Here is a 27,878-nt window from a genome sequence, read left to right on the forward strand (position 1 = left end):
CAGGCGACATTCTCAGCCCAGGGTCCACTCCAGAATCACAACAGACCACTCCTGAAAACATACAGGTGAAGTACCTTTCTTCTTGCAAAGTCAAGACAATATTAATCTGGGATTACTCAGGGTTTACACAGAGGTTGCTCAGACTTTACTCAAGGGTTAATCTTGGTTTACTCATGCTTCACTCAGGGTCGTCAAACAGGGTCCCTGGTCTGTTCAGCAAGAATAAAAATAGGCCACAAAAAGAGGTAGGGCAGAAATTCAGTCCCTCTTTGCCAAACTGTTTCATCCCTCCCTTCCTAACAAGGGAAGCCCAGGCCCATCGCCCACTGGCACAGAAACCGCTGAGCCCACCTGGCTGAACCAGCCCAGAGAACAGCAGCAGCTTAGAGTAGACCTTAGGCAGGACTTTGCTGTTAATGTAACTATTTTCAGCATGTAATCTGTACTTGTTTGTTATTTTGCTGTTACTTTATTGTTATAATATTGCTGTGATGTTATTGATGGGGGGTGTATTTTGTATTTTTGATGCCTTTGTCTTGTAATCCGCCTTGATTCCGTTAGGAAAAGGCGGAATATAAATAAATCATATTATTATTATTATTATTATTATTATTATTAAAGTACATTATCACCCAACATCCACAACACAGTGATTGCCTTTCATTGGGCCAACTAAAATATGTATTCTTCCCCACTCCATGACAGTTTTCTCTTCCTAACATCAGTTGTTGTCTCCCAACAAATAGTTCCCGCCATCTCCCCAAATGTTTTCTGGTTGCCACCAGTTTACAATACCACCTTTGATATCTGTATATCATTTTATTGTTCCATAAAACACACATCTACTTCCAAACTCTGGGATCCTTGGGGGCTCTAACTCTGAAATCCTTCCATCTGCCCTAGATGCCAAAAGGGTCACAGAATCACAGAACTATGGAGCTGGAAGGGACCCCAAGGTTCATATAGTCCAACCTCCTTTCTATAGACATCTCCTTCTGCCTACTAGTTCCTGCATAATTTCATTTCAAATTGCACCTTTCTGGCAGAGCCCTAAGTGGTTTTGCCTATGAAACTCTGTAAGGACTGCTATGGTAAGATAGTTGAACCTCCTTATCCATGCATTCTTCATCCACAGCTTGGAAATACTCAAAACATATATACTGTACCTTCCAAAAAGCAAACCTTGGTTTTGCCATTTTATATAAGGGATACTATTTTACAATGCCATTGTATTTAATGAGGCTTGAGCACCCAGAGATGTTGGTCTCCACAGGGGTCCTGGAACCACACCCAAAGAGATAACAAGGCTCAGTGATAACGATAACAGTACTCCATTGTATTTAATGGGACTTTAGCAGCCACAGATTTTGGTATCCATGGGAGTCCTAGAATCACACTCACAGCAGAATTATTATTATTATTATTATTATTATTATTATTATTATTATTATTAAAGAGAGGGTAGGAGAGAGAAAGGGATTTATTTTCTGCAATACCTGCAGTATATGGTAGAACATAAAACAATCTCCCTTTCTTTCTTTTTGCTGTTGTTGTTGTTGTTGTTAAGAGGGTTGGGGAGAGAAAAAGGGACTTATTTTCTGCAAGACCCATAGTGTATGGTATTATTATTATTGTTATTATTATTTCTCACCAGTTTCTTCCAATGAATCAAGGTGGGGTATGACAACCGTTAACAGACGCACTATATCAGTTAAAACACATCAATAAAAATACGTTACACATGAAACCCAGAACATTTCAAAGGACAAGGTTCCAGGTTGGCGGTGCCTAGGCAGAGAGAGAACTCCACACAGGTAGTACTTGCCACTATTGCTCTTGCTAGAGCTAGTAGTGATCCTTTTGTGTCATGTTTGAAACTGAAGGTGTGACCAGCCATGAAGAGAGAGAGAGAGAGAGAGAGAGGAGGAGGAAGGGGGAGAAGAAGAAAAGGAAAGCCCAGGGGAACTGACCCAACCGGCCAAGGCAGTTTCGGGGAGGGAAAAGGGACAAAAGGAGCAGGAAATGCAAAGACAGGCCAAAGACAGCTTCTTTGGGAGACCTTTCTGTTTTCTTCCCCACCTGCTTCTTTTTAAAATCAGAAAATAACCCAGAAAAAAGCAGCCAGGGGAGAGAAAAGAAAAAACACTCTTCCAAGCGGCTGTTCTTAGATGATGTTCATATATACATTTTTTAAAAATGTTAGATCTGTGGCTTTAGTGGCAAAGGAAGCTGCACCTTGTTCTCTGTTTGGAGAAGGAGGAGGCGGAGGCCGGCGCTTTGAACCTGGGTTGTCTAAACAGAGCATTACAGAGGAGGATTCTGCCCTAAGCCACCCTGATACCTGGCCTCCCAGAAGCACCACCAAACCCCATTGAAAAGCCAGTGCAAATCCCACAGATTGGGAGGCAAAGAAGAGGATCCTGGGGGGACCCAAAAGCCATCGCTTCCTCAAAGGAAAGCCAGGGATAATGCCAAGGCACACACTCCAGGAGGGCTTCCCACACAGAGGCCTCATTCCCACTACCTTTGAAACCAGATCGCAACTCGGTTTGAATTGGTTCAAGTGACCCTGGTTCCCACTTAAACCCGAATCGCTGAAACATTTCCGAGACGGGGGCCATGCGCTAGAGCCATTTAACCCGTGCTTTTGACGCTGATGTTTTCCACGTCTTTTTTGATAAATCGGTTCCGCACAAGTGTGAATCAGATGCGGATCAGAACCAATTTAAATTTGCTGGTGTGCTGGTTGGGGATGATGGGCGCTGAAGTCCTACGCACCTGGAGGGGAGGGAATCTGCTTTACAGAATGGGGAGACCCCAAACCCAGGTGATCCCTGTCTCTTGCGGTGCATCTGAACTGTACAGATGATGCAGTTTAACACCCCTTTAACTGCCATGGCTCCATCCTACAGATTCCTGGGATGCATAGTTTTCTGTGGCGTTGCCACTCTTTGGCAGAGAAGGCTCAAAACCCTGCAAAATTACAAACCCTGGGAGCTACAGGGGAGCAATGGTTTAAGAGCTGGATTACATTTCTGGGGAGCCTGGGTTCAATTCCCAGCTTGGCCAAAAAACCCACTGGGTGATTTTGGGCAAGTCACACTCTCTCAGCCTCAGGGAAAGGCAAATGTAAACCTCCTCTGAACAAATCTTGCCAAGAAAACCCTATAATAGGTTCACCTTAAGGTCGCCATTAGTCAGGAATGGCTTGAAGGCACACAGCAGCAACAAAAAGGAGCCATAGCTCCTTAAAAGGGGTGTCAAACCGCATTCTTTCTACAGTGTAGATGCACCCTTGGAGTGTGCATTTTCCTCTCTTTTTTTTCCAAATTCCAAATTGTAAGCTTGTGTTGCAAACCTATTGTACTGAATCCCATTGTGGGAGAAAGGCGGGATATAAACCCTTGAAATAAATAAACAAACCACCAAAGTTTGGGTGTTCCCAAACACTCCCACGCATCCCTGTTGTACTGGATGTCTCCCCATCCCTAAGGGCAGGCTTGAATTAGAACCAGGAACTACTTGAGATGCCAAATGGAGGAGTAACCAAGGCAGCCTCTGGGCATGGATGGAGTATCCAGATGGATTATTCATAACTAACCCATACAGTACTTTGCTATTCTGCTCTGCTGTATGGCCATCATGGCTACCCTTGGCTATGTGATCCACACAGAGATGGGTAGAAGGAAGTCCCATGGAGCGCTTCCCCATTGCCTCCCCATTTTAAGAACAAGCAGCTTCCAAAATTCAGAGGAGACAATCACTTGTTTAAATCCCAGTACAATTGCTTTTAAAAATGTGTTTCCAAAGGGTCATAAGGCTTCATCTTTTATTAAGACCATATAACTGGTTTTGATCGCCGTATACCAGAGGTAGGCAACCTTTTTGAGCCGGGGGCCGGGTTGCTGTCCCTCAGACAACTGGGGGGCCGAAGCCAAAAAATAAATAATTAAATATTTTTTAGAAAATTAAATATATATAAATAAACCAGGACAAATGTAGGACAAAATTTTCAAATGGAAGACACTTTTTTTTAAAAAATGGAGGACACGTGAAAAAAATTGCTGATTTTTTTTAAAAAAATGTTAATATAAATGCATGTTTCTGAGGCTTCTATAGACAATTGCCCCCCAAAGGCCCCAGCGGCAATCAGTGGCAGGACCAGGCCAGGGGCCGGTCCCAAGGCCTTGCCGGGCCGCATCCGGCCCGCGGGCCGCAGGTTGCCTACCCCTGCCGTATACGATGAATATCCTATCTATTCCCCTCCCTTGTTTCTTGGTTTTCGATTAATTTTAAAACTCAATTTTCAAATTTAAATCTGAATGTTTTTAAACCTCCTTTTAAGAACAAGATAAAACCTTATTATTATTTTTTAAAGGAATTTCCATGGCCACAGAGCCCCAAAAACCAACAAAAAACTATGGATGCCGGCCATGAAAGCCTTCGACTTCACATTGGATTTCCTTTTGCTTGCCAAGCTCTGGTCTTGCAAATGGAGATCCAGTGAGATGGAGGAGTTCTGAGCGTTGGACTCTGGAGATCAGAGTTCGAATCCTCACTTGGTCATGAAACCCAAAGGGGGACCTCGGACAATCCACACTCTCTCAGCCTCAGGGGAAGGCAATGGCAAAGCTCCTCTGAACAAATCTTGCCATGATAGGTTTGCCTTAGGGTCGCCATAAATTGGTAATGACTTGGAAGACACACAACAATCTTGCCAATGCCAAGATAATCCAAATTTAAGGACAGAATTAAAGCATACAGTGGTTTCTCTCTCTCTTATGGCTTAGGTTTTTTCGGCTGAGAAATTTTCATTCCAGAATTTATTTTCCCCCTAAAGTTCCGCTTTAGGTCCAAGATTCCAGAAATCTCATTCCTTTTTGAAATGCCAGAGAAAGGCCCTTGAAAAAATGGTATGAAAAGGCGTGTTTCCTCCTAGTTGTAGGGTGTGTGTAGGCTTGGGGTGCGGCCGGTGGGTTTCCTGCCTCTGCAAAAGGAACCAAACTCTGGGATGGAGGGTCATTGGAGAGAAAAACTGGTTAATCAGTGACAAAAGGGCCAAAGGCCAGGAGAGACTGGCAGGTAAGTCTCCTGGGGCAGAAAGAACATGGAGGCCCCTTGGTTCCCCAAACACCTGCCTTTGCGCCTCAACTCGAACTCGCCTCCCTGACCTCTTCCAAACCCCTTTTTAGCTTTTGGGGTGGCTTCCAAAGACCACCATGGTGAAAAGTTTGCAATCCATTGGCCCTCCAGGTTCAACCCAATTTTCCAGGGAAAAGCAAAGGGAATCAAAGGTTGCATCCACACTGGAGAAATAACTTGGTTTGGCTCCGCTTTAACTGCCCTGCTCAAGGCTATGGCATTCTGGGAGTTGGAGTTTGTTGTGGGCCCAGAGCGGAGCAGAGTTTAAGGAAGGAAGGCCTCACAACAAACTCCAACTCCCAGAATGCCATAGCCTTGAGCCAGAAAAGAGTTAAAGCAGTGCCAAACTGGATTATTTCTCCAGTGTGGATGCAGCCAAACCCTACACCCTCATTTTTGGGCCACAAAGCAAGGCTACCCACTTTTTTCCTGCCCCCACATGCCCCCCTGTTCTCTCTTTTGCCCCACAACTGAGCCATGCCCCCATTTGCCCCCCAATGCCAACTCCAAGATGCCTGCCCTTTCCATTACTTGGCTTCAAATAGCCCCCTTTTTCCCATCCCAAGTTCATCTCTCCCCAGTTCAATGGCCAGCCCTCCCCCCTCCATCATCTGAGGCCAGAAAAGTTACTTTTTTGGACTACCCCTCCCTGCACTCCCAGGAAACCAGGGGATGCTGGGAACTGCAGTCCCTTCCTCAAAGTCACTTCCCCAACTACAGGGAAAGAGACGGGTTTCCTGGAAGTTGGCCCCTTTGAACAAAGATTGGGCAAGTTACATTTTTGGTGGAAGAGGAGGAGTACAGCTGGCTGGGAGATTCCGGGATTGCGTAGTCCCTCAAAGGGGAGGATTCTGGGAGCCTGGGGGGGGGGGGAGAGTAGGAGCATGACCTGGGGACTTTGTAAAAGAGGGGTTGCTGAGCATTCAGTCCCAAAGAAGGACTCCTGGGGTTTTACAGCCTCCAAAAGGGGGCATTCTGGGAGATGTTTTGCCAACGAAATGGGGATTCTGGGAGCTTGTATGTCAAAAAGAAAGAAGCGTTATAAGAGACAGTAGAGAAGTTTGATTCCTGGGGTTTGTTGCCCCCAAAAGCCCTGGGAGCATTTGCAACCCAAAGGAGGAAGATTGTGGGAGTTTGTAGTCCAAACAACAAACAAAAACAAAACAGGAATTCTGGGGGTTTGTGGCCCAGAAAATGGAGATTCTGCGCCTGAGATGGTTGTCCAGAGAAAAGAGGGATCCTGCGGAGAGTTTTGTAGCCGAAAAATAAGGATTCTGAATTTCTTGACTAGAAAGTGTGGATTCGGAGAGTTTTGTAACCTGGGAAAACAGGGATTCCGGGGGTTTGTGGCCCCGAAAATGGGGATGCCAAGAATGAGTAGCCCCCCAAAAACCGGGAATCCTGGGGGGAGGGGGTGTCTGTTGGCCCTCAATGGGAAATGCTGAGTTGGTAGCCCTTGCAAAGGCGTGTGCTGCTGCTAGTGCTGCCCCTGCCTCCCCCTTGCAAGGTCCAAGGGGGGGTGATGGGGTGCGCAATCCCTCCTGGGGGTGCCCCCCTTGGGGGTCCTTCCCTCCGCCCCCCCCCCCATGCCCCCCCTGCCAAGCCCTCCTTCCTACCTCCGAGGGCGAGGACGGAGTCGTAGACCTTGCACTGGATCTGGCCGGTGCTCTGCCAGACGCAGCTCATCCAGAGGCCCTTGTAGATGGCTTGCGCCGTGATAATGTTGTCCCCCGCGTAGGAGGACATCTGCCACTGGGGCATCACGGTGGCCACCAGCGTGGCGATCCAGCCCAAAAGGGCCAAGGCGAAGCCCAGCAGCTGCAAGCCCGAGTTGGCCATCGCTCGAGAGGAGCCCAGAGACAGAGCCAAGCGCCGAAAGAAAGAGCCACAGGTCCCGGAGCCAGAGGGAGACGCTTACCTGGGCGCCAGGTGAGCCAGCTGGCTTTATGCCCTGGGCGGGGAAAGGAGGAGGAGGAGGGTCAACAGAAACCCCCGAGAGAGAGAGAGAAAGCAAAAGAGGCCCAGCCTCGCCCCCTTTCCAGGGAGACTGGCCTCACCTGGACACACCTGAGCCAAGAGAAACAGGCAGAAAGAAGCCTTGGGGGCTGGCCGGGAGAAGAAGGGGGCAGGAGCAGGAGGAAGCCACAGGTTGCTTGCTGCACACTCTTCTGTTTTGTTTTCTTTGCAAAAGTGAACTATCAGGTCAAGAGATGCTTGTTTACATGGACCCAAAACAAAACACATTTGGGAACCTTTGGCCGGCAGTCGGCAGTGCCTTGTTGTGGGTGGCTTCTTGCAAGAGGCCTCTGGCGAGTGAGATTTCAGCTGCAGGCAGAAAGCCCCCCCCCCGGTCTTGCAGGGGCCCTTTCCAGGGAGACTGGCCTCACCTGGACACACCTGAGCCAACCGAGACGGCGAGAAAGAGCACTTGGGGGGGCAGGGGGGGCTTGGCTACAGGGAGAAATATATACTGAGTGTGTGTATACACACACACACACACACACACACCCTTTAGAGGCCTCTTGAAGGTGGCTTCTTCCAAGGGAGCTCCAGGGATGAGGTTTTCTTTTCTCAGTCTCCATTTTCTTTCTTATCTTGGTGACCAAAGCTCTAGTGTGTTTGTCTAGTACGTATTTTAACATTGTTTTATAATTTTATATTGGATTCTATGCATTAGTTGTTTTTACAGTTTGCGGTTTTAACTGCAGGACTTGCTTCTGTGGATTCTGGGAGTGACAGTCCAAAAAGACCCCTCTTCCCATGCTCAGGAAGTTCCTACTCGGTTGTGTAAGCATGCCTCCCACAGCCAAGGTAAACAGAGCAGAAACCCTGCATGAAGAGCAAAACAGACAAACAGAGGGAGAGCAAATAATGCCCCGGGGGCATGCTCAGAAACCATCGCTGTTCCCAGAACCTGCCTGGTCTTGGAAGCTAAGAAGAGCCAGCCCTGGTTAGTCCTTGGATGGGAGACTGCCAAGGGATCCTGCAGGCTCTGTTTCAGGAGAAGGACCTGGCAGAAGCCCCTCTGAAAATCCCCTGCTTGAGAAAAAGCCCCAAATCAGCTGGAAGCACATATCCCCACAAGGCCTGACCTTGGTCTCTTTGCCCCAAATGCTTCCATCCAACTGGAACTTCCTGACCATGAGAAGAGGGGACTTTTTGTACTATCACTCCCAGAATCCCCCAACCAGCTCAAGCTTTGCTTATGGCACTGTTTACTGCAGCCCAGCACCAGAAGTCTATGGCCTATTACAGACAGCCAAAATAAACCTGCTTCGAGTCACAGTGGAGGTATGGTGTTTCAATGATGCATGCATCCTAAGAGTCCAGAAGCCACACCAAAGCCATGCTCCAGGCTGTGGCTTCTGGACTCTTAGGACGCATGCATCATTGAAACACCATACCTCTACTGTGCCTCAAAGCAGCTTTATTTTGGCTGTCTGTAACAGGCCTGTGTTTCTCTAGCCCTTCTTCACCATCCTCCCAGTGTAAATGCTGCTAAAAAAAATTCAAGCTAGACAGAAGATGAGGAAAAGCAGAGGCCTGGGAGGGAAAAAAGAGAAACAGAGACAGAAATGCTGGCTTCATTTACACTGCAGAATGAATGCTGTTTGACACCGCTTTAACTGCCATAGCTCCATCCTATAGAAAATCCTAGGATCTGTAGCTTGTTGTGGCCCCAGAGCTCTCTGATAGAGGCTGCATCCCCACTGCATAAATAATCCAACTTTGCACCACTTTAACTGCCATGGCTCAGTGGTGTGGAATTCTGGGAATAACAGTTTTGTGAGACATTTAGCCTTTGCTGTTAGATAGCTCTGGGGCCAAAACAATCGACAGATTCCAGGATTCCATAGACAGAAGCCACAAGAGATAAAGGTCCAGAAGGAACAAGTGTGCACCTGGGCATGCACAGAGGGCCTTTCTCGCCAGCTGCTGGGTGTTTGTTCATGCTTGCTTTGGGGGAATTTGGAGAGTGTGACAGCCACTGCCCCGCACCCAGCAAGGCTCTGTGAAGAAATGCTGCACATTTTGTCCAGTGAGACTATGAGTCATTGAGCCAAGGACACAGGAGTCTCTGCGGATGATGACAAAGAAGATGGGTCTGAAACTGAAAGGCCCAGCCCTGACTCCCAGTTAGTTCACAGCAGGGGCAGGGATGATGTCAATGGCATTTGTCATTGAACTATAGTGCCCATAATCCCTAAATCCTGGCTAAGGCTGATGGGAGTTGTAGTTCAGCAAGACGGGGGGTCAAACGATGCCCACACACACCTCCTTAATTTAATCCAGAGTTTAGCCACCTGACAACAAAACCAGATTCTGGGATCAATGAATCATAGAGGTGGAGGGGACATCTAGTTCACCGGCTGCCAGCATATCCTTGAGAGATGGCTATCCAGCCTCTGTTTAAAGACCACTGCCATCAATTCCGCTGTTGAGCAACTCTTTCTGCCTGGAAGTTCTTCCCAATGTTTAGTCTGAATCCCCTTTCTTGGAATTTAAATCTTTTCATTCAGGTTCTTTTCTCCAATGAGGAGCGCTCTGCACATGGTCAGAGTCTCTCTTGCTTCCCTACAGTTCCTATCAGCATTCCAAGCAGACAGTGGTGGGTAAGCCCTGCGTAGAGTTTGGAAACATTACTTTTGGGGAACAACACCCAGAATTCTTGGGTCTGGGGTCCAAAAGAGTGACGATCCCATGCTCCAGACCAAGGGTCTATGACTTCAGTTTCACAGAAGAACTTTCCAAGAAGTCATGAGCTGCTGCCACGTTGCTGAATTAATGCAGTTTCATTCCCTTTAACTGCCATGGCTGAATGCTGTAGAATCCTGGGATTTGTAGTGTGTTGTGGCACTAGAGACCTTTGACAGAGAAGACTAAATATCTCACAAAACTAAAAATCCAAGAGTTCTATAGCACTGAGCCTCGGTGGTTAAAGCAGCATCAAACTGCATTAGTCCTGCATTGGGGATTCGAACCCTGTTCTCCAGAATGAGTTCAGCACTCAGACCACTACACCACTCTGGCTCTGTAGAGAAGACTTCAAATACCTCACAAAACTACAAATCCCAGAATTCCAAAGCATTGCACCATAGCAGTCAGTGGTACAAAACACACTGCATAAATAATGCAGTTTGATGCCGCATTAACCACAATGACCTAATGCAATGGAATGATGATATTTCTAGTTTTGTCAGTTATTCAGTCTTCTGTCTCAGAGAGCTCTGGTGCCACAATAAACTACAATTCCCAGGATTCCCTAGCACTGAGCTGGGCACTTTAAAGCGGTCTCCAACTGGATTATTCCTGCAGTGTGTTTCGGACCAATCTTGCCATGAAAACTCCATGATAGGTTCTCTTTAGGTTTGCCATAAGTCAGAAATGACTGGAAGACATACAATATAATGGACAATATAATAATAATAATAATTATTATTATTATTATTATTATTATTATTTATATACTGCCTTTCCAAAAGATCAAGGTGGTTTACAAAATTACATAAACAAATACCTAAAATATATTAAAAATTTACGTAAGCAAATACATAAAAAATCTAAACAATAGTTATATGTTGTATATTACATATATATGCCTTACATTTACAACATTGCAATATTGTACAGGCCGCATTTAGGATCCAATATGTGTCCTTTTCTTAGTCGTCAAGCAATAAAACCCACAAAACAGTAATATCTTTATTGGCCAGCCAAAAAAATGCACAAAATACATGTTGCAAGCGTTCAAAGCTCCACTGGATTATTTCTGTGTTGTGTTTTGGACCAACTGGCATTATTTCTGCAATGCAGATTCAGCTAGAAAAGGCTAATTATCTCATGCAACTACAAATTGCAGGACTCCATAGCAGGTAAGGCAGTGTCAAAATGCATTAATGCTGAAGTGTACATGCAGCTGAGCGCCTCATGTACATGCTCATGATGTGCACCTCTGCCTCCACAGTCACACCTCAGTCGTGGCACAGCCATGGCACAGTTTGATTCTGCGTCTCGTGGCGCATAAATCTTTCCCTCCTGGCTATGCGCACAGGTGCAACCTGCTGCAATCTGGTGCCCAGGTGTGCCCGAATATGGGCAAAGTTTCCTGCCACTCCCTGCAGGCTGTGGCACAGATCCAGGCCAAGAGAAAGAGGAGTGGCACCGGGGGCATCATCTCCTGTCCTGCCCTGCCTGGGTGGCGCGTCGTCCTCCGGTTCCTTTTTCTCTCCCTTGCAGTCATGAAACTCACTTTTTATGGCTTTCCTTTGGCTGCCAAAGGTGAAGCAGCGAGAATGACACACTGCCACTTGACCAGCTTTTGCCACCTGTTGTCATCAGGAAATAAATACTGATTTGTTTTGGCTTTTTATAACAAGCCAAATTAAAACATAAAATGCCCTCCCCACTAAATCCAAGCCATCTAATGATTTTGCACAAATCTGTCCAGGTTTTAAACTTCTGTTTCCTTTTCCAAATGCAGAACGTGTTTTCCTTGTCAAAGCATTGATGCTTTACAATTATATTTCTTTTATTAAAATGATAATTTAATATCCACAAATCGAATAGTTTTCACAGCGGTATTTGCTGGGGTTTGGTTCCAGGATCCCCCATATATGCCAAAATCGGTGGATGTCCAAATCCCATTAAATACAACAGCTGAGTAAAATGGTGCCCTTTACATAAAATGGCAAAATCAAGGTTTGCTTTTTGGAATTGACATATATTTTTAAAATATTTTCTCAAAAGTGGGGAAAAAGAAGAGCTTCCAGGAATAGATGAGCGGCTGCTAAAATGGTCTGAAATGATGGAACCGGACATCTTGACCTCTCCTCTGAAACAGAAGGAAATGAATACAATTGAGGAAGAATGGCTCTCTGTACATGAGTTTTGTAAGAATAGATGGAAATAAAGTTTAGGTAGAGTAATAAGACGATGGGGAAATACGACAAATGTAGAGGCTGTGAATACTGTTTAGATATAGGATCGTATATCATAAAATAACATCAGAACAATAATGTTTGAATACATAACAGTAGGAAGAAAGGATGACCACGCATGAGACTTAGAGGAAGCTTATCTGAAGTAGTATTTTATGTTAGCATGCAAATTCAATTGTATATTACTTGAATGAAATGGATACATACAATTGTGTTTTGTTGTGTTTGTAAACCACCTCGGACCGGTGGGAGAGGGGGATAAAAATAACTTATTATTATTATTATTATTATTATTATTATTATTATTACATTTGTAGAAATATATATATATATATATGTATATATATTCAGGCTGTGTATACTTGAATTTACAGATAGAAAAACCCACAGATACAGTTTTTCTGAGCTTCTTAGCCATGGTAAATGGAACTTCCTTGTCCAGAGACACTCTACCTATCTTTGAAAACTAAGCACAAAGGACAAGCTGCTGGAGGAAGAAGTCTTGCTTTAATGCATTCCTAGTTGGCCGTTGAGAAACAGGAATCTGGACTAGATCAACCTTTGCTCTGATCCAACAGGTCCCTCCCTGTTTTCGCATGTTTGCTTACATACCGTTGTTGCTGACAGTCGTGTACAATTATTATTATTTACACTTATTATTTTCCCATGTCGCTTCTCATGACTTCAGGAAGGCTGGTGGGGGAATATGGGACTCTCTTCCACTTTATCCTTACAACACTCTTGTAAGGCAGGACAGGCTGAGAGGAAGCGCTGCATCCGCACTGCAGAACAAAATCCAGTTTGACGCCACTTTAAACTGCCACGGCTCAATGCTATGGAATTCTGGGGATTGTAGTTTCGTGAGACATTTGGCCTTCTTTGTCGGAGAGCTCTGGTGCCACAACTAGCTACAAATCCTTGGATTCCATAGCATGGCAATTAAAGTGGTGTCAAACTGGGCTATTTCTGCAGTGCGGATGTAGTAAGTTTGCAGAAATCCTGGAGATCAGGACCAGATTCCCAGCCCAGTGCTGTAACCACTGAACTACCCTTCTTTCATTAGGAAACCTTAACTTTGTCAATTTTTGTAAATTCATTATGAAACTGACTTTGTTTTTATTGTATACTAGTTAGTATTCTTTTTTTGCTTATTTTATTTGAACCTCACTATGTAGAGCGCTGCACAAACTTTACAGCGCTTATAAATTGATGATGATGGTGATGATGATGATGATGTGGTTGAGGCAGAAAGAGGTTAATTCCTAAAATGAGACGCCACAGAATTCAAATCAGGTGGGAAAGTACAATGTGATTTTCCTTTTTCCTTTTACCGAAAGGGATTTCCAACTTAGTCTTCTATTAAGCAATGGAGAAAAGTGTACTTTCTAAGACCAATGGTGACATGGTTTCCGGTGTGGAAAGAGCTGGTTGCTCAAACATGATATATTGCATTCGCTTTGAGGTGAAACGAAAGCAACCAATTGGACTGACTGTCTTCCAAAACAATATGATTTATTCCAACAGGAAAAATAGATTAACATTTCCAGGGATTTAAACACACATTTCAATGAAAATGCATTTGGAATTCTTGTTTATGGATTTAGATTGTGCGCCATTGGCAGGATTTCTCCTTTGTAAAGCACTATGTAAAGCCTGTGGCACTATATAAATAACGTAATAATAATAATAATAATAATAATAAATCACATTATTATTTTTATTACGCAAAGGGGCCGGTGTGATGGGTAGGATTTTGGGAAACCAGAGTTTGAATCCCTGCTGCGTTGTGGTTTAAGTGTTGGGCTACGACTGTGGAGACCAGGGTTCGAGTCTCAGCTTACCATGAAACCTGCTGGGAGACCTTGGGCAAGTCACACTCTCTCAGCCTCAAGGGAAGGCAATGGCAAACCTCCTCTCTGAACAAACATTGCCAAGAAGATCCTATGATAGGTTGGTTTGCCTTAGGGTTGCCATAAGTTGGAAATGACTTGAAGGCATACAAGAAGAACAAATCAGACATAGAAAGCTCCTGGGTCACATGCTCTCGCCCTCAAAGGAAAGTGATGACAAATATTAACCTGGCCAAGAGAACCCTAGGAGAGGGTTGCCATAATTTGGAGACAACTTAAAAGCTTGCATCATGTATTTTGTGCATCTTGGTTGGCCAATAACAGCACCACTGTTTGTGAATTTTGAAGTTTATTGTACTTTGCCAACATGGCTATCCCAGGCTGTGTTATTAAGCACAGTAGTAGTGTGGCTAATTGATCCAGTCCAGGTTTTCCTGACGTCCCACTCACCTGTGCTCAGGTCAGGACACTTCTTTCGCAAAGGTGGGGGTGCATTTCGGAAAACCTGGCCTGGATTTGCCATAAATCGGTTCAGTTATCTTGTTGCAGCAATACTGCAAGTGGCCACTAGATGCCGCTCTTGGAGCAGTTCAGACGACAAAGTAATGGAGAACGTTCCCTTCGAAGTAGATGGAACAGACAGGCCAAAATAAAGCTGCTTTGGGTCACTTTGGAGGTATGCTGCTTAAATGACACACGCATCTTAAGAGGCCAGAAGCTGCGCCAGAGCTGCATTTCAGTCCTTAGGACAGAAGCATGGCTTCCAGCCTCTAGGGACACATGCAGCATTTAAACAGCATACCTCCAAAGTGATCCAAAGCAGCTTTATTTTGGCCTGTCTGTTCGGGCCCCATGGCAGCAAAAGCAGTGTCAAACTGCATTAATTCTGCAGTGCAGATGCAGCCCCATGTGTATTCCTTGCCTACGAAAATCCAAAAATTTCACAGGATCACCATAAATTGCTAAAGGCATCACCAGATCCCATATCACAGTGATGGCGAACCTCTTAGAGACCGAGTGCCCAAACTGCAACCCAAAACCCACTTATCTATTGCAAAGTGCCACATTCCTCTGGCTTTCTAGGTACAAACTCTGGTGAACTCTGTGCTAGGGCAACAGCATGTGTACCCATAGAAAGGGCTCTGAGTGCCCCCTCTGGCACCCACGCCATAGGTTCGCCACCACTGCCATATCATCTTGCAAGCTAAGCAGGGATAACCCTGGTTAGTACTTGGATGGGAGACCACCAATGAATCCCAGGTGCTTTGGGCTAAATTTCAGAGGAAGGAACTGGCAAAGGCATCTCTGAGGATTCCTTGCCTAAGAAAACACCATGAAATTCATGGAGTCGCCATATTATTATTATTATTATTATTATTATTATTATTACTTTCTCACCCTTTCCCCAAAACAGCGACTCAGGGAATCTTACAATATTAAAAAAAGTACAATTAAAAGCATACAAAACAGGTACATTAAAACAGGATCACATTAAAACAAATTACATGTTCTAAGTATAAAATACAGTTAAAAAGGTTAAAATGTTTGTAAAAACTGAAAAACAACGTAACCTGCCAGCCCATTCTTTAAAAACTTTGTTTTATATGCAAGCTGATAACTTAAAGGCACACACATAGAGAGAAGAAGGAACTGTAGTAAGTGTTGTTTGGCATGCAACCAGGTAATATATGTTCGACTCCAGCTCCCAGAATCCCCACATCAGCACGACCATGCTGGTGGGGGATACTAGGCGTTATAGTCCAAAGAAGGAACTTTTCAGTCTTTGTTATTTGGTCATTTTAGGAAGTGCTAGACTCAGAGCTTGGGAGAAATACTTATTGGATTACAAGTCCCAGAATCCACTCACTGTAAGGGCTGTACTGCTGGAGGATTCTGGAAGTTGTCCCAAAAAAGGAACTTACTCTGAGCTCCTCAAATAGTAGAAAGGCAGCCACTGAGATTCTGGGCTCCCTTGTTTGTACTGTAGATCTTGGGGTGCAGCTACACTGTAGAAATAATGCAATTTGATGCCACTTTAACTGTCATGGCACCATCCTACATAATCCTGGGAACTGGAATTTGGAGAGGCACCCGTACCCTTTGGCAAGAAGGCTTGGAGACCTTGTGAAACTACAAATCCCAAAATTTTATAGGATGAGAGCTACAGCACCGAATGTAGTTTCAAGCTGCATTATTTCTCCTGGGTAGATTAACCCTAAGCACTTCGCACATGCTCAGGGGAAGACCCTGGAGCATGCAAAAGAGGGAGCAGTTTACAACCTGGGTGTATGCACAATGCCCTGAGTGAGATGAACCTTTACAGAATCAATGACTGGTAGACTTTGGCCGGCATGCTCCACCAAGACCTTATAAATCTCTGGCTCCCATTTTTAAAGGCTGGGAACAGGTGCATCTTTGGCTTTACAGGAAGGGAAAAGGCCGCAGGACAGAGTGTGTACGTCTGTGGAGAGGAGACACATTGGCTGACATTATAACACACACGTGGCCCATGGGTAATACAACACCCCCAGCTCACGTGCCCCTTCTGGATCGCTTGCCCTGCAAGAAAAGGTTGCAGAAATACAGACACACAGGCAGCATCCACACTGGAGAAACAACCTGGTTTGGCACTGCTTTTAACTACCCTGGCTCAAGGCTATGGCATTCTGGGAGATGGAGTTTGTTGTGGGGCCCTGGGCCCCACAACAAACTCCTCTCCCAGAAATGGCCAATCAGCCGGGGGTTGAGGCCAGAGTTAAAAGCAGTGCCAAACCGGGTGGGTGGCCCTGGACCATGTGTGGTCCTTGACCTTTCCAGATTTCAGATATTTAAACATATAGAGAGATTTCACCTTCTCTGTCAAGTGAGCTTTGGTGCCACAACAAACTACAAATCCCAGGCTTCCATAGGATGGAGCCATGATAGTTAATGCAGTGTCAAACTGTGTTAATGCTACAGTGCAGATGCAGCCTGAGACACTTCTTTTGGAGCAGAGGGAGTCAGGAGAGAGGTTTGTTTGGTGGCTCCTATTTCAGACTTTGCTCTCTTTGCAAAAGGAGATGGAAGAACCCAAAGCCTCTCTTGTGACTCTGCAGTGCCAAGGGAAATGCTGGGCAGAGAGGTTGCCCTTAAAGCACATGCTACCCATGTCTCCAAAGACTAGATCTCTCTTCCCGTAGGACTCACACCGAATGCCTGACATTTGACAGTGATGGACAGTCATAGTCTAAAAATACAGCCCTGGGCCCTTGTGAAACCTTGTGCCAAGCAGATCAGTTTACTCCTTCTGGCCCACTGGACTGCTCCTTTTCCAGGGCTTGGAAAATTTACCCTTAGATAACAAGTCCCCAAATCCCCAGAAGCTGGCTCTGTGGCAGAGGGACCACCAGACATCCTCCTTTTCCAGGATATTTTGACCTGTGAGGCATTTCAAAAGGTGCTTCATTTTGAGCATGATTAAGAAGCATGAGTTTATATTTATATTAGGTGCCTTGAGCTTTTGTTTGGTCGTATCCTCCATTTTTCTTGCATGCCCTACATTTCATGGTGACTTGTCCTCCTTTGCGGTGAGGACATTGAGTCACCCTGCTCTGGGGATTCTGGGAGTTGTAATCCAAATTGCAGTTCAGAATTACTTCTGTTCCATTGCCAACTTAGTCATTCACTGCTATTTAGATTTCCATGGGTGGTGCCAAATGTTTTCAAAACCAAGGCCTGGAAAATGGGATGAGAGGACCTCTGAGCCGGGACAGACTGCCAATGTAGCAAACACTGTGAATTCTCCCCAGCAGAAAAAGAAACTTCTTGGCTCCAGTGATTCTGGAATGGACCTGTTTCTAAAAGATTTTGGGACCAGGTGTTGTACTTGTGCTGCTATGGGGCAGATGATTTTATCCCAGTTTTGTGGGAAAAGGAGGGTATAAAATTACCATTACAGCTTGCTCTCCACAGTTGCGGCTTTGACTTTTGTGGATTTGATTATTTGTGGGTTTGATTAATATGTTCTCTCTAGGACAGTAAGGGCTGTTCAACAATGGGACACACTCCTTCCTCAGAGTGTGGTGGAGTCTCCCTCCTTGGAGGTCTTCAAACGGAGGCTGGATGGCCATCTCTCAATGGGGATGCTTTGACGGAGACTTCCTGCATGACAGAATGGGGTTGGACCGGATGGCCCTTGTGAGCTCCTCCAACTCTACAATTCTATGATTCCAGGAATCTCTAGGTCCTCCAGCGTAACTCTGCCAGAAGCTGACCATAGAGTTGGGCTGGAGAACCTAGAAGTTCCTAGAGAAAACACTTCAAAAGGCATTTGTAGGTCCTCCAGCATGAGTCTATGATCAGTCTTTGCCAAAGTTTGATCACAGAATCATGTTGGAGGACCTACAAATACCTAGAAAAGTGTTTTCTCTGGCAGCTTCTATCTAGATTCTCCAGCCCAACTCTATTATCAACTCCCAGCAGAGTTGCACTGGAGGAGAGAGTCCTAGAGAGAGAACATATTAATCAAACCCACAAATAACCAGATCCACCAAAGTCAAAGCTGCAAATATGGAGGGTCAACTGTATATTGGTTGTTGTCGTTGTGTGCTTCCATGTCATTTCTGACTTATGGCAACCCTAAGACAAACCTATTCATGGAGTTTTCTTGGCAAATTAATTCAGAGGAGGGGTTGCCATTGCCATCCTCTGAAAATGTGGGTTGCCCAGGGTCACCCAGTGGGTTTCCATGACCAAGCTGGGATTTGAACCCAGATCTCCCAGTATCCTAGTCCAGCACTCAAACCACTATGCCACACTGGCCATATCCATACACACACACTGTAGTGTTGGACTAGGATACTGGGAGACCAGGGTTCAAATCCCAGCTTGGTCATGGAAACTCATGTAAAGTATATGGGGGGGAAAGACCTGAGAAATGTTGCTTTCTTATTTAAGACAAGCCATTTGGGCTCTAAAAGAGGCACAGGGCCCATAAAAAATATTCTCTGGATTGCTCCTGGAGTGCAATTGGCCACATTTATCTTCATGTCGGGGGTGAAATGAGCTGCCAAGCTCCAGAAAATGACAAAAATGCCCCTGGAGGAACCTGTTTCAGCCAGAGAGCCGAGTTCCAGTTCTGCCAGGGCCACATTCCAGTGGTGGGTGGAGCCAAAGGCAAAAGGGGTGGGGCCCCAAACCTCAGCCTGTTTTAGCATCAAAGACTTAACTACCAGCAGCAACTAAGCCTCCAGGGTGGCCTTTCAGCCTTTTACGATGGGGTCATGAGGGTGCCATCATGGGGGAGGCAATATGGCCCTGTGGGGAAGCCCAGGGGCCATGATGGCAAGCCACACAGAGCCAGATTCATCCCCAAAGCCTGAGGTTCTCCCCCCAAATTGGGTGATAGTCCTGCTGAGAAATTAATAAAAAGAATCAAAATAAAGCTGATTCTGCACCAGAATCCTATGCCAGCTTTTATTTAATATAGTGTAATAGTTTGAATGTTGGACCGCAGCTCTGGAGATCAGGGTTCGTTTCCCCTCAGCCATGGAAACCCACTGGTTGTCCTTGGACAAGTCACACCCTCTCAGCCCCAGAAATCCCCATGATAGGGTCAACGTATTATTATTATTATTATTATTATTATTATTATGGTATTTATACCCTGCTCTTCAGCCCTAAAGGCTATCAGGGTAAACAGCAAAAGCACTACGAGGAAATCCTGTTAGTGAACTGCAAAGATGAGTATCGAGACATTGGCCAGAGTACCTGAAGCACATTGGGACTATTGTGTATCAGTGTGCAGTGTACATCAGTGCAAAGTGCACATTGGGAGTAACGTGCACAAAACTAGTTCCAGACTTTGACAGAGGAGGCGAAAGACCTTGCAAAACTACAAATCCCAGGATTCCATAAACTGCTGGAGCAACTGCATTTAAAGCGGTGTCAAACTGCATTATTTCTACTGTGTAGATGTATCCAGAGAGAGAGAGTATGGTTGAATCACAGCATCAAGATCCACCCAAGAAAATCATCCCTAGATCCCATCATCCCCATTGTCTCCAAATATCCTTCTCCAGTCCTCCTAAGTGTGTGTTGGGGGAGTTTGAGGGGGAGGCACTTGAATTCCCATAATCCTTTGCAACTGAGAGTTGTAGGTTGCAAGGGGTTATTTTGGGTGCCTGCCTTTTGCTAGCATCCCAGAGGAGGGAGAGAAGGAAAAGCCAAGAGGGTGTGAAGGGCACCGAGGGATTTGTCTAAATGCCACACAAAGGGGCAGCTGGCACATCAAGAGGAGTGTGCCAGTTTTACTTTTTCCTCTGCCCTCCTCCTCCTCTTCTCACTTCTTTTCTTTATAGCAGGATGTACTAAAACAAATGACAGTCCCGGCCCCTATAGAGAAACCCATAGAGAATCATTGGAGGATGCTTGGCCATAGGGAAACACAGGGGAATACCTGCCCATAGGAAAACACTGGGCAAGTATTCAATGTTTCCCTATGGGCAGCTATTCTCCAATGGTTCCCTATGGGCAGCATGCAGGGCTAGCTGTGCTGGCCATCTAACAGGTAGGAGCAAAAAGCCATCAGTGATGCCTTTATTGGCAACCCAAATGCACAAGACACTCGTTGCAAGTTTCCCCCATGAAGCTCCATGGGGGATCCTGAGACCCATAGCCCTCAACAGGTCCCAGCATCCCCATTGTTCCCGGCCATATTAGCTGCAGGATGCTGGGAGTTGTAGTTCCAGGTTCCTTGGTGAGTGGCGAGAGCTCCCTGGAGAAAAGGAAACGGATCAGTTGCGTGGTGATGATCAGCCTCATTAGTTAAATGCATTTATTAATGGCTATTAATGATTAAGCGCATCCATTACCAAGCAAGGTATGGTGATCTGAGCGTTGGACCAGGGTTTTCGATTCCCAGCTCGGCCATGGACCTTGGGCAGGTCACACTCTCTCAGCACTGCAAACCCCATCATCCCCAAGTCTGGGGATCCCTAGATAGATAGATAGATAGGGAGATATCGGGATCCCCAGACTTGGGGATGATGAGATTTGCAGTGCAATTTTAAAAAGGCAAATTTAGAGGGAATTGCTATCGAGATTTGGGGTTAGAAATGCTCTTTGGTGCAGAAATAATGGAACATATATATATATATATATACACACACATTGCTTTCTAAAACTTCTCTCTCTACACACACACACACACACACACACACACACACACATATCGGGATCCTCAGAGTTGGGGATGGTGGGATTTGCAGTGCAATAAAAAAGCAAATGTAGAGGGAATTGATTTGGGATTAGGAGCTGCTCTTGGTTGCAGAAATAATTGGGGGGGGGGTGTCGAGGCACCTGTGCCTCAGGCAGCAAAAAGCCCTGGGCGACCACCAGTTTGAGAGCCCCTTCCTTCCGAACTCTGGGGGGGCGGGAGGAGCCAATGGGAGCTGGAGGGGCGTGGCCTGGGTGAGGGTGGAGCCCAGCCCTGCAGCTCCACCAGAGAGACCCCCGGTGGCCCCACGCGTGTCTTTTCTCCCCCGGAGAGCTCCACTTGCCTCGCCTTCTCTTCTCCTTTTTTTCTTTCCCCGCTTTCCTTTTGGTTGCTTTTTCATCCCTTCTTTCCTCTGATACTTTCCCGCCCTTCTCCTTTCCTTCTTTTTCTCTCTCCTTTCTCATCCTTTCTTCCCTCATTCACCCCTTTCTCCTTCACTTGCTTCTTCACTCTTTCCTCGCCCTCTTTTCTGCCTTTTTCTTTCTTTCCTTTTGGCTGCTTTTTCATCTCTTCTTTCTTTTATCCTCCTCTCTTTCTCCTCTTTTCCTTCTTTTCCTCTCTCCTTTATCATTTTTCTTCCATCATCCACCTCTTTCCCCTTCACTCACCTCTTCACTCTTTCCTCGCCCTCTTTTCTGCCCTTTTCTTTCTTCTCTTCCTTTTTGGTTGCTTTTTCATCCTTTCTTCCCTCTGTCTTTTGCAGCAGACCCCTCTCCTCCAATCCTTGGCTCTTCTTTTCCTCCGTTTCTTATTTTTCTCTCCTTTCTTCCCTCATCCACTCTCTTCTCTTTCACTCACCTGTTTTTCCTTCTTTTCTTCTTCTCCCTTTCCACTTCTTTCCCCCTTTCCCCCCTTTTCTCCCTTCCCTCTTTCATCCCCTTCCCATCCCACTCTTTCACCACTCTTTCTTCTTGGCTCCCTCTTTCCTTCCACCTTGCCTTTTCCTTCTTTCTCTGCACCTGTTCCCAGTCCTTGGCTTGACCTCTTCCACCCCCATTAATCCCTTCTCTTTCCATCTTTCCACCTTCCTTCCTTCCTTCCTTCCTTCCTTTTGTCTGCCCCATTCCCTTTCTCACAGAGCTTCTACTCCTTTCCAACCTTGACTTTGGATTTAAACTTATTCCTCCAACCAAAGACACTCCTAAAGGAACCCACAGCCAGCCCAAGGGGACCCTTGACAGTCCAAGGAGAAGACTTGAACTCAGAACCAGGCTGCCCAGAAGATGCCATCCGGGTTCCGACAGATCCGCAGAGAGGATGAGGAGGAGGTAAGTGGGGTTGGTAGGGGAGGACCAAGCCTAGATTTGGAGGCCCATGTGAGCTTCCAAAGGTCAACAGAGGAGGTCAGCAGATCTGGGCACATATTTCGGGCCTTGGGTCTTGGTGTGTCCTTTGGCCAAGTCCGACCCATTTGGTATTTGAGGGCCCCCCTGGGCTGGGAGTGGAAATTAAGACGCAGCATTCATGTTTGGATCACGCCGGCCCCTATTTATACGCCACGGTTCAGGATGTCCTTGCTATTGTGTAATGTGGGAGTTCGGGACTTCTGCCATCTGCCAGGCTGGGCATCACCGCCTGGGCACATGCCAGTTGAATTGTGACCAATGCTTGTGTTGCCACTTTGCCACAAAGGGAAGCTTTATATATACACAAACCATTATTATTACATATATATGTGTACACACACACTCACACATCGTTTGGGGAAAACAGCAACAAGGGTTATTGGGAAAAGAGGTGCATAGAGACAGGGCAAAGCAAGGCCTGTCTGGTTGCTGTTGCTGCTGCTGCTGCTGTGTGCCTCCAAGTCATTTCTGACTCATGGCAACTCTAAGGTGAACCAGGTTTCTTCATAGGAGATTTGACATGGCCTTCCTCTGAGGCTGAGAGAGTGTGACTTGCCCAAGGGCAGCCAGTGGGTTTCCATCATGGCATTTTCTTGGCAAGCTTTGTTCAGAGATTTGCCATGGTTTTCCCTTGAGGCTGAGAGAGTGTGACTAGCCCAAAGTCAGTGGTGGGTTTCCATCATGGGGTTTGGCAAGACTTGTTCAGAGGGAGTTTGCCATGGCCTTTCTCTGAGGCTGAGAGAGTGTGACTCATTGAGTTTCGATGTTGTAGTCCAACATCGAAACTCAATGAGAGTCACACTCTTTCAGCTTCAGGGAAAGGCCATGGCAAACTCCCTCTGAACAATCGATCCCTGGTCTCCAGAGTTGTAGTCCAACACTCAAACCACTGCACCAAGCTGACTCGATGGGAGTTGTAGTCCAACACTATCTGGAAGGCCATCCCATCGGTTACATCCTGATTCCAGTTAGGCATGGGGATTATGGGGTTTATTCAGTTTCCTTTTTATTTAATGTGAATTTAAATTCCCCTTTTGGCCCAAGACAGGGATACGAGTCAGTTTAGAATAAGATAAGTTTCTTCAGAGGGGGTTCGCCGTTGCCTCCTTCCTTTGAGGCTGAGAGAGTGTGGCTTGCCCAAGGTCACCCAGTGGGTTTACATGGCTGAGGCAAGATTCAAACCCTGGTCTCCAGAGTCATAGTCCAATGCTTCAACCACTATGCCACGTAGGAATCATGCCAATGGGCAGCTCTTGAAAAGGGGCACCCAAAGGATACCAAAGAGCGCCCACCTGCAACGCTAGAGATTTCCAAGTCTATAAAGAGAATTCAAAATCAAAAGTAGTTAAAGTATGACAATATGCACAGTATGCGATCTGTTCTATACAGACGCAGCAAAGGTTACGCAGAGGTTAAATGCAAAACGACAGAGGATTTATCTAGAAAAACGAGATGGTAAAATTTCAGCCACAAACTGGAACTAGAAGGAATAAACTTCTTGATAAGTTCGTGACAAACTCTGCAATGCCAGTCTCTTCCTTATGGCTTTAGGGTGGCAGTCATGGCAGGGCTAGTGTTTACTCAGATCATGTTGGTGGAGAATTAATGACCATGCCTGCTTGGTTCTTGCCACACTGCAGTAATAATCCAGTTTGACACCAGTTTAAATGCCATAGCATCATGGGATTTGCAGTTTGTTGTTACCCCAGCACTCTCAAACAGAGAAGGCTATATACTCACAAAACTGCAAATCCCAAGATTCCATAGCATAAAGCCATGACAGTTAAAGTGGCATCAAACTGCATTAATTCTCCAGTGTAGATGCAGGCAAAAAGGGTTGCAAGACCATGGGAAGCTGTTTTCCTACCAAGTCGGACTATCCAGCTTAGTATTATCAAATCTGGCCGGCAGCAACTGCTTTCCAGGGTTTTAGGCACAGGATTTCCAGCAGCCCCCAGGCCTATTTTTGAGTTCACTCCTGTCGGTCTCCCATCCTGCTATTGACCAAGTTGGCCCTGCTTAACTTCTGAAACCAGACAAGAATGGATGGATTCAGGGTGGTATACAAAGCATTTTCCTAGTCTAGGTCCTCCAGCACAACTCTATGGTCAACATCTGCCAATAGTTGACCATAGAATTGTGCTGGAGGAGCTACAGATGCTTAGAGAAGTGTCCTCTCTAACAATCTCTAGGTCTCCAGGGAAACTCTATGGTCAACATCTACCATTGACCATAGAGTTGTGCTGGAGGACCTACAAATGCCTACAGAAGAGTTCTCTATAAGAATCTTTGAGTCCTCCAGGACACCTCTATGGTCAACATCTGCCAGAAGTTGACCATAGAACTGTGTTGGAAGACCTACAAATGCCTAGAAAAGTGTTATCTCTAAGAACCTCTAGGTCCTCCAGTGCGACTTCTGGCAGACATTGACCATAGAGTCTCACTGGAGGACCTAGATATTCCTAGAGATAACAGATCAAATCAATGAATAATCAAACCTTCAAAAGTCAAAGCCACAAATGAGACGGGATGACTATATTTCTCAAAATTAGCTGATGGCTTCTTCATCAGATGTGACATTGAATCCGATCCAGATTGTAGTCCAAACTTTAAAGAAGGTATCTGAGTTGTTAAACCATATCTACACAAAAGGTTTCACACTTTGGATTGCTCCTATAGTTTCGCTAGGTCTTATGCTCATAATACGTTCAGCACTTTGGATAGTTGCTTTAAAGGTCTAGGACTCTGGAGACCAGGGTTTGATTCTTAACTCAGCCATGGAACACCAATGGATGATCTTGGACAAGTCACACTCTCTCAGCTTCAGAGGATGCCAAGGGCGGACCCCCTATGAACAAATCTTGCCAGGGAAACCCTGTGATAGGGTTGCCGTAGGTTGGAAACAACTTGAAGGCGCACAACACACACACATCCATTCAGCACATGTTGGCTTTCTGAAATGTCTCTCTTGCAACTCCAGTATAATGTTTATTCAGAGGATCTGTCATCATAAATGCTCAGTTATTAAGGCTGAGTTAGGTGTTATAGCTAGCGTGGGTGTTTAATGGGAGACAGCTTGGCTAAACTCACCTTTGGCTGCCTATGACACAAGACCTGTGTGTGTTCATTTCCTAAATCAAGGTGTAGCATCTCTTTGGGTGGAGGGTGTGTCTGTATGCAAAAGCGCTTTGGAACGGTGCTCAACCTTCAAATAACCTTGGCACCTTTGTGCCCGTTTTGTAGACCGGAGAGCCGAGTCACAGCAAAATGGCTGGTTTAGAGCCATGTCACCTCTCTGAGCCTCAGCAATGCAATCTACAAAATGGGCACAAAAGAGCAAGGGAATTTGAAGGTCAAGCTCAACCCTAACATTATCCTTTGCCTGGTAATAAGCCCTGAAAACAAAGTACATACTAGAGGTGTGGTACACATTGATTTAGGCATTGTAGGAACACATTTAACAGGTTTTTAGGAGAGGGACAAGACTCGAACCCAGGTCTCAGAGGCCTGAATCCAGCCCATTAGAAGCTGGAGGGTGCTTCCTATGGCTGCATACCATATCAGGATCATGGTGGCTTTGATCCATCCGTCTCCCATTCTGCTAATCACTACAATATCCAAAATCTCTCCCATCTAGGGCTACCTCTAGCCATTTTTTGGAACATGGGTGACAACCTGAACGAATTGGACCTTTTTTTTATTTTGGCAGGCTCTGAATTTATGGGAGCAGAAGGCTACTTTAATGGGGCATGTCACACTTTTATCCTTTTGACTTGTGTTCAAAACTGTTTTAATAACATTGTGTATTTAATTTTTTGTATCAAAATGATTTCAGCTGTACAGTGGTCCCTCCACATTCGCTGGGGTCAGCGGTGAAGGACCCTCGGGAATATCTGGGGAAACCACGAATAAAAAAAAACACTACACTTTTTACCTAAGAGAATACCTCTCTAGGAATCTCCAGGTCCTCCAATGAAACTCTATGGTCAACATCTGCCAGAGGTTGATCATAGAATCATGCTGGAGGACATACAAATGCCTACAGAAGTATTTCCTCTAGGAACATCTAGGTCCTCCAGCAGAACTCTATGGTCAATTTCTGGCAGAGACGTTCTGGAGGACCTAGAGATTCCTAGAGAGGACATATTAATCGAAACCGCAAATAATCAAATCTGCAAAAGTCAAAGCCACAAATGTGGAAGGCCAACTTATTTTCATTTGTTGTGGGTCCTTGAGTTTTAGGCCAGGAGAAAGGGCATAATATAAATGGTGCCTCTGTGTGTCTTCAAGTTGACTTATGGAAACACCGGTAATTTCATAGGATTTTCAGAGGCAGGGAATCCTCAGAGGTGATTTTGCCAATTCCTTCCTCTGAAATCTACCTGATATTCATTGGTTGTCTTCCACCCAAACACTAGCCAGAGCTGATCCTGCTGAGCTTCCAAGATCAGACAGGATCTGGTGCTTGTTTAGGGCATTTAAGAGTATTTCTAAGTTTGGGGTATTTTTCAATTCTAGATCGGTTGTGTTTTTAACCAATTTTTCTCAGTCTGTTTGTGGTTTTTCTTGTTTTTAATTCAGGTGTTTTTCTGCTGGTGGGCAGAAATCAGGGTAAAAGAAATGGCTAGGATAGTCATGGCTTATTTGCAGCTCAGTACTGACTTTAATTGTCTTTTTTTTAAATTGTAAGCCGTGTTGGGCTCTAACTTGTAAAACAAGCAGTATATAATAATAATAATAATAATAATAATAATAATAATAATAATAATAATCCTTTCAAAAGACAATACTTTCAGCACAGTCAATATGTAGCAGAGAAGCTTCCACTCATGGGTCTTTTGAATAGGGGAAGGGACACTCAGGAACAATTCCTTTTTCAATGTCTTTAAGTGTGTTGGGAATTCCATAACTGGAGTTTAATGCAACCACACACTCACAGCTTTGCAACTGGGTAATACAATATATATATATTGGCATGTTTCAAAAAGGGATGCTTTCGCTGGGAGTTGGACTTTATGGCTTCCAATACATTGGTTCTATGATTCTATTGGTAGCCACATTGATCCCTTCCAGTGGCACCTTTAAGGCTTCTAAGCTGAGCCCCACATGAACTTTTGCTCAGTTCCAGTCTGCTTTCCCAAATGCAATGGATGGTTTGACTCATGCTGGGAAGGGATAATGGGAGTTCTAGTCCATGGCGTGAGTCAACCTGTGATATAATTTCCCGCACGTGGCTCCATGCGTCTGTTCCACGCTGCCTGGGTCATGAATGCTTTGCCCCGTTTGGTGCCAGGAATCGCCTTGTAATGTTAATTTTAGCCTGGCATCACATTCTGAAATCTGTCAT

General features: G+C 45.4%; 2 protein-coding genes and 1 long non-coding RNA gene across 3 annotated transcripts in view; 2 read left to right on the forward strand and 1 right to left on the reverse strand.

The window, feature by feature from the left end:
- CLDN7 (claudin 7) overlaps positions 1 to 6,981 on the reverse strand; it is a 23,019-nt gene extending 16,038 nt beyond the window's left edge. Inside the window, exon 1 of the mRNA XM_042475532.1 lies at positions 6,759 to 6,981. Within this exon, the coding sequence (XP_042331466.1) occupies positions 6,759 to 6,981 (223 nt within the window). The remainder of the gene's footprint in view (positions 1 to 6,758) is intronic.
- On the forward strand, positions 6,939 to 12,367 carry LOC121934737. Its single transcript, XR_006104668.1, has 2 exons — positions 6,939 to 7,071; positions 11,890 to 12,367. It is a non-coding gene; the product is annotated as an uncharacterized LOC121934737 (long non-coding RNA).
- A 4,909-nt stretch (positions 12,368 to 17,276) lies between these two features.
- The window catches only part of SLC2A4 (solute carrier family 2 member 4), a 44,695-nt gene continuing 34,093 nt past the window's right edge, over positions 17,277 to 27,878 (forward strand). The window contains exons 1-2 of the mRNA XM_042475324.1: positions 17,277 to 17,366; positions 22,264 to 22,453. Coding sequence (XP_042331258.1) covers positions 22,409 to 22,453 — 45 coding nt within the window. The 5' untranslated portion in view covers positions 17,277 to 17,366; positions 22,264 to 22,408. The remainder of the gene's footprint in view (positions 17,367 to 22,263; positions 22,454 to 27,878) is intronic.

Source organism: Sceloporus undulatus, chromosome 6, assembly GCF_019175285.1.
Source record: "Sceloporus undulatus isolate JIND9_A2432 ecotype Alabama chromosome 6, SceUnd_v1.1, whole genome shotgun sequence".
NCBI lineage: Eukaryota > Metazoa > Chordata > Lepidosauria > Squamata > Phrynosomatidae > Sceloporus > Sceloporus undulatus.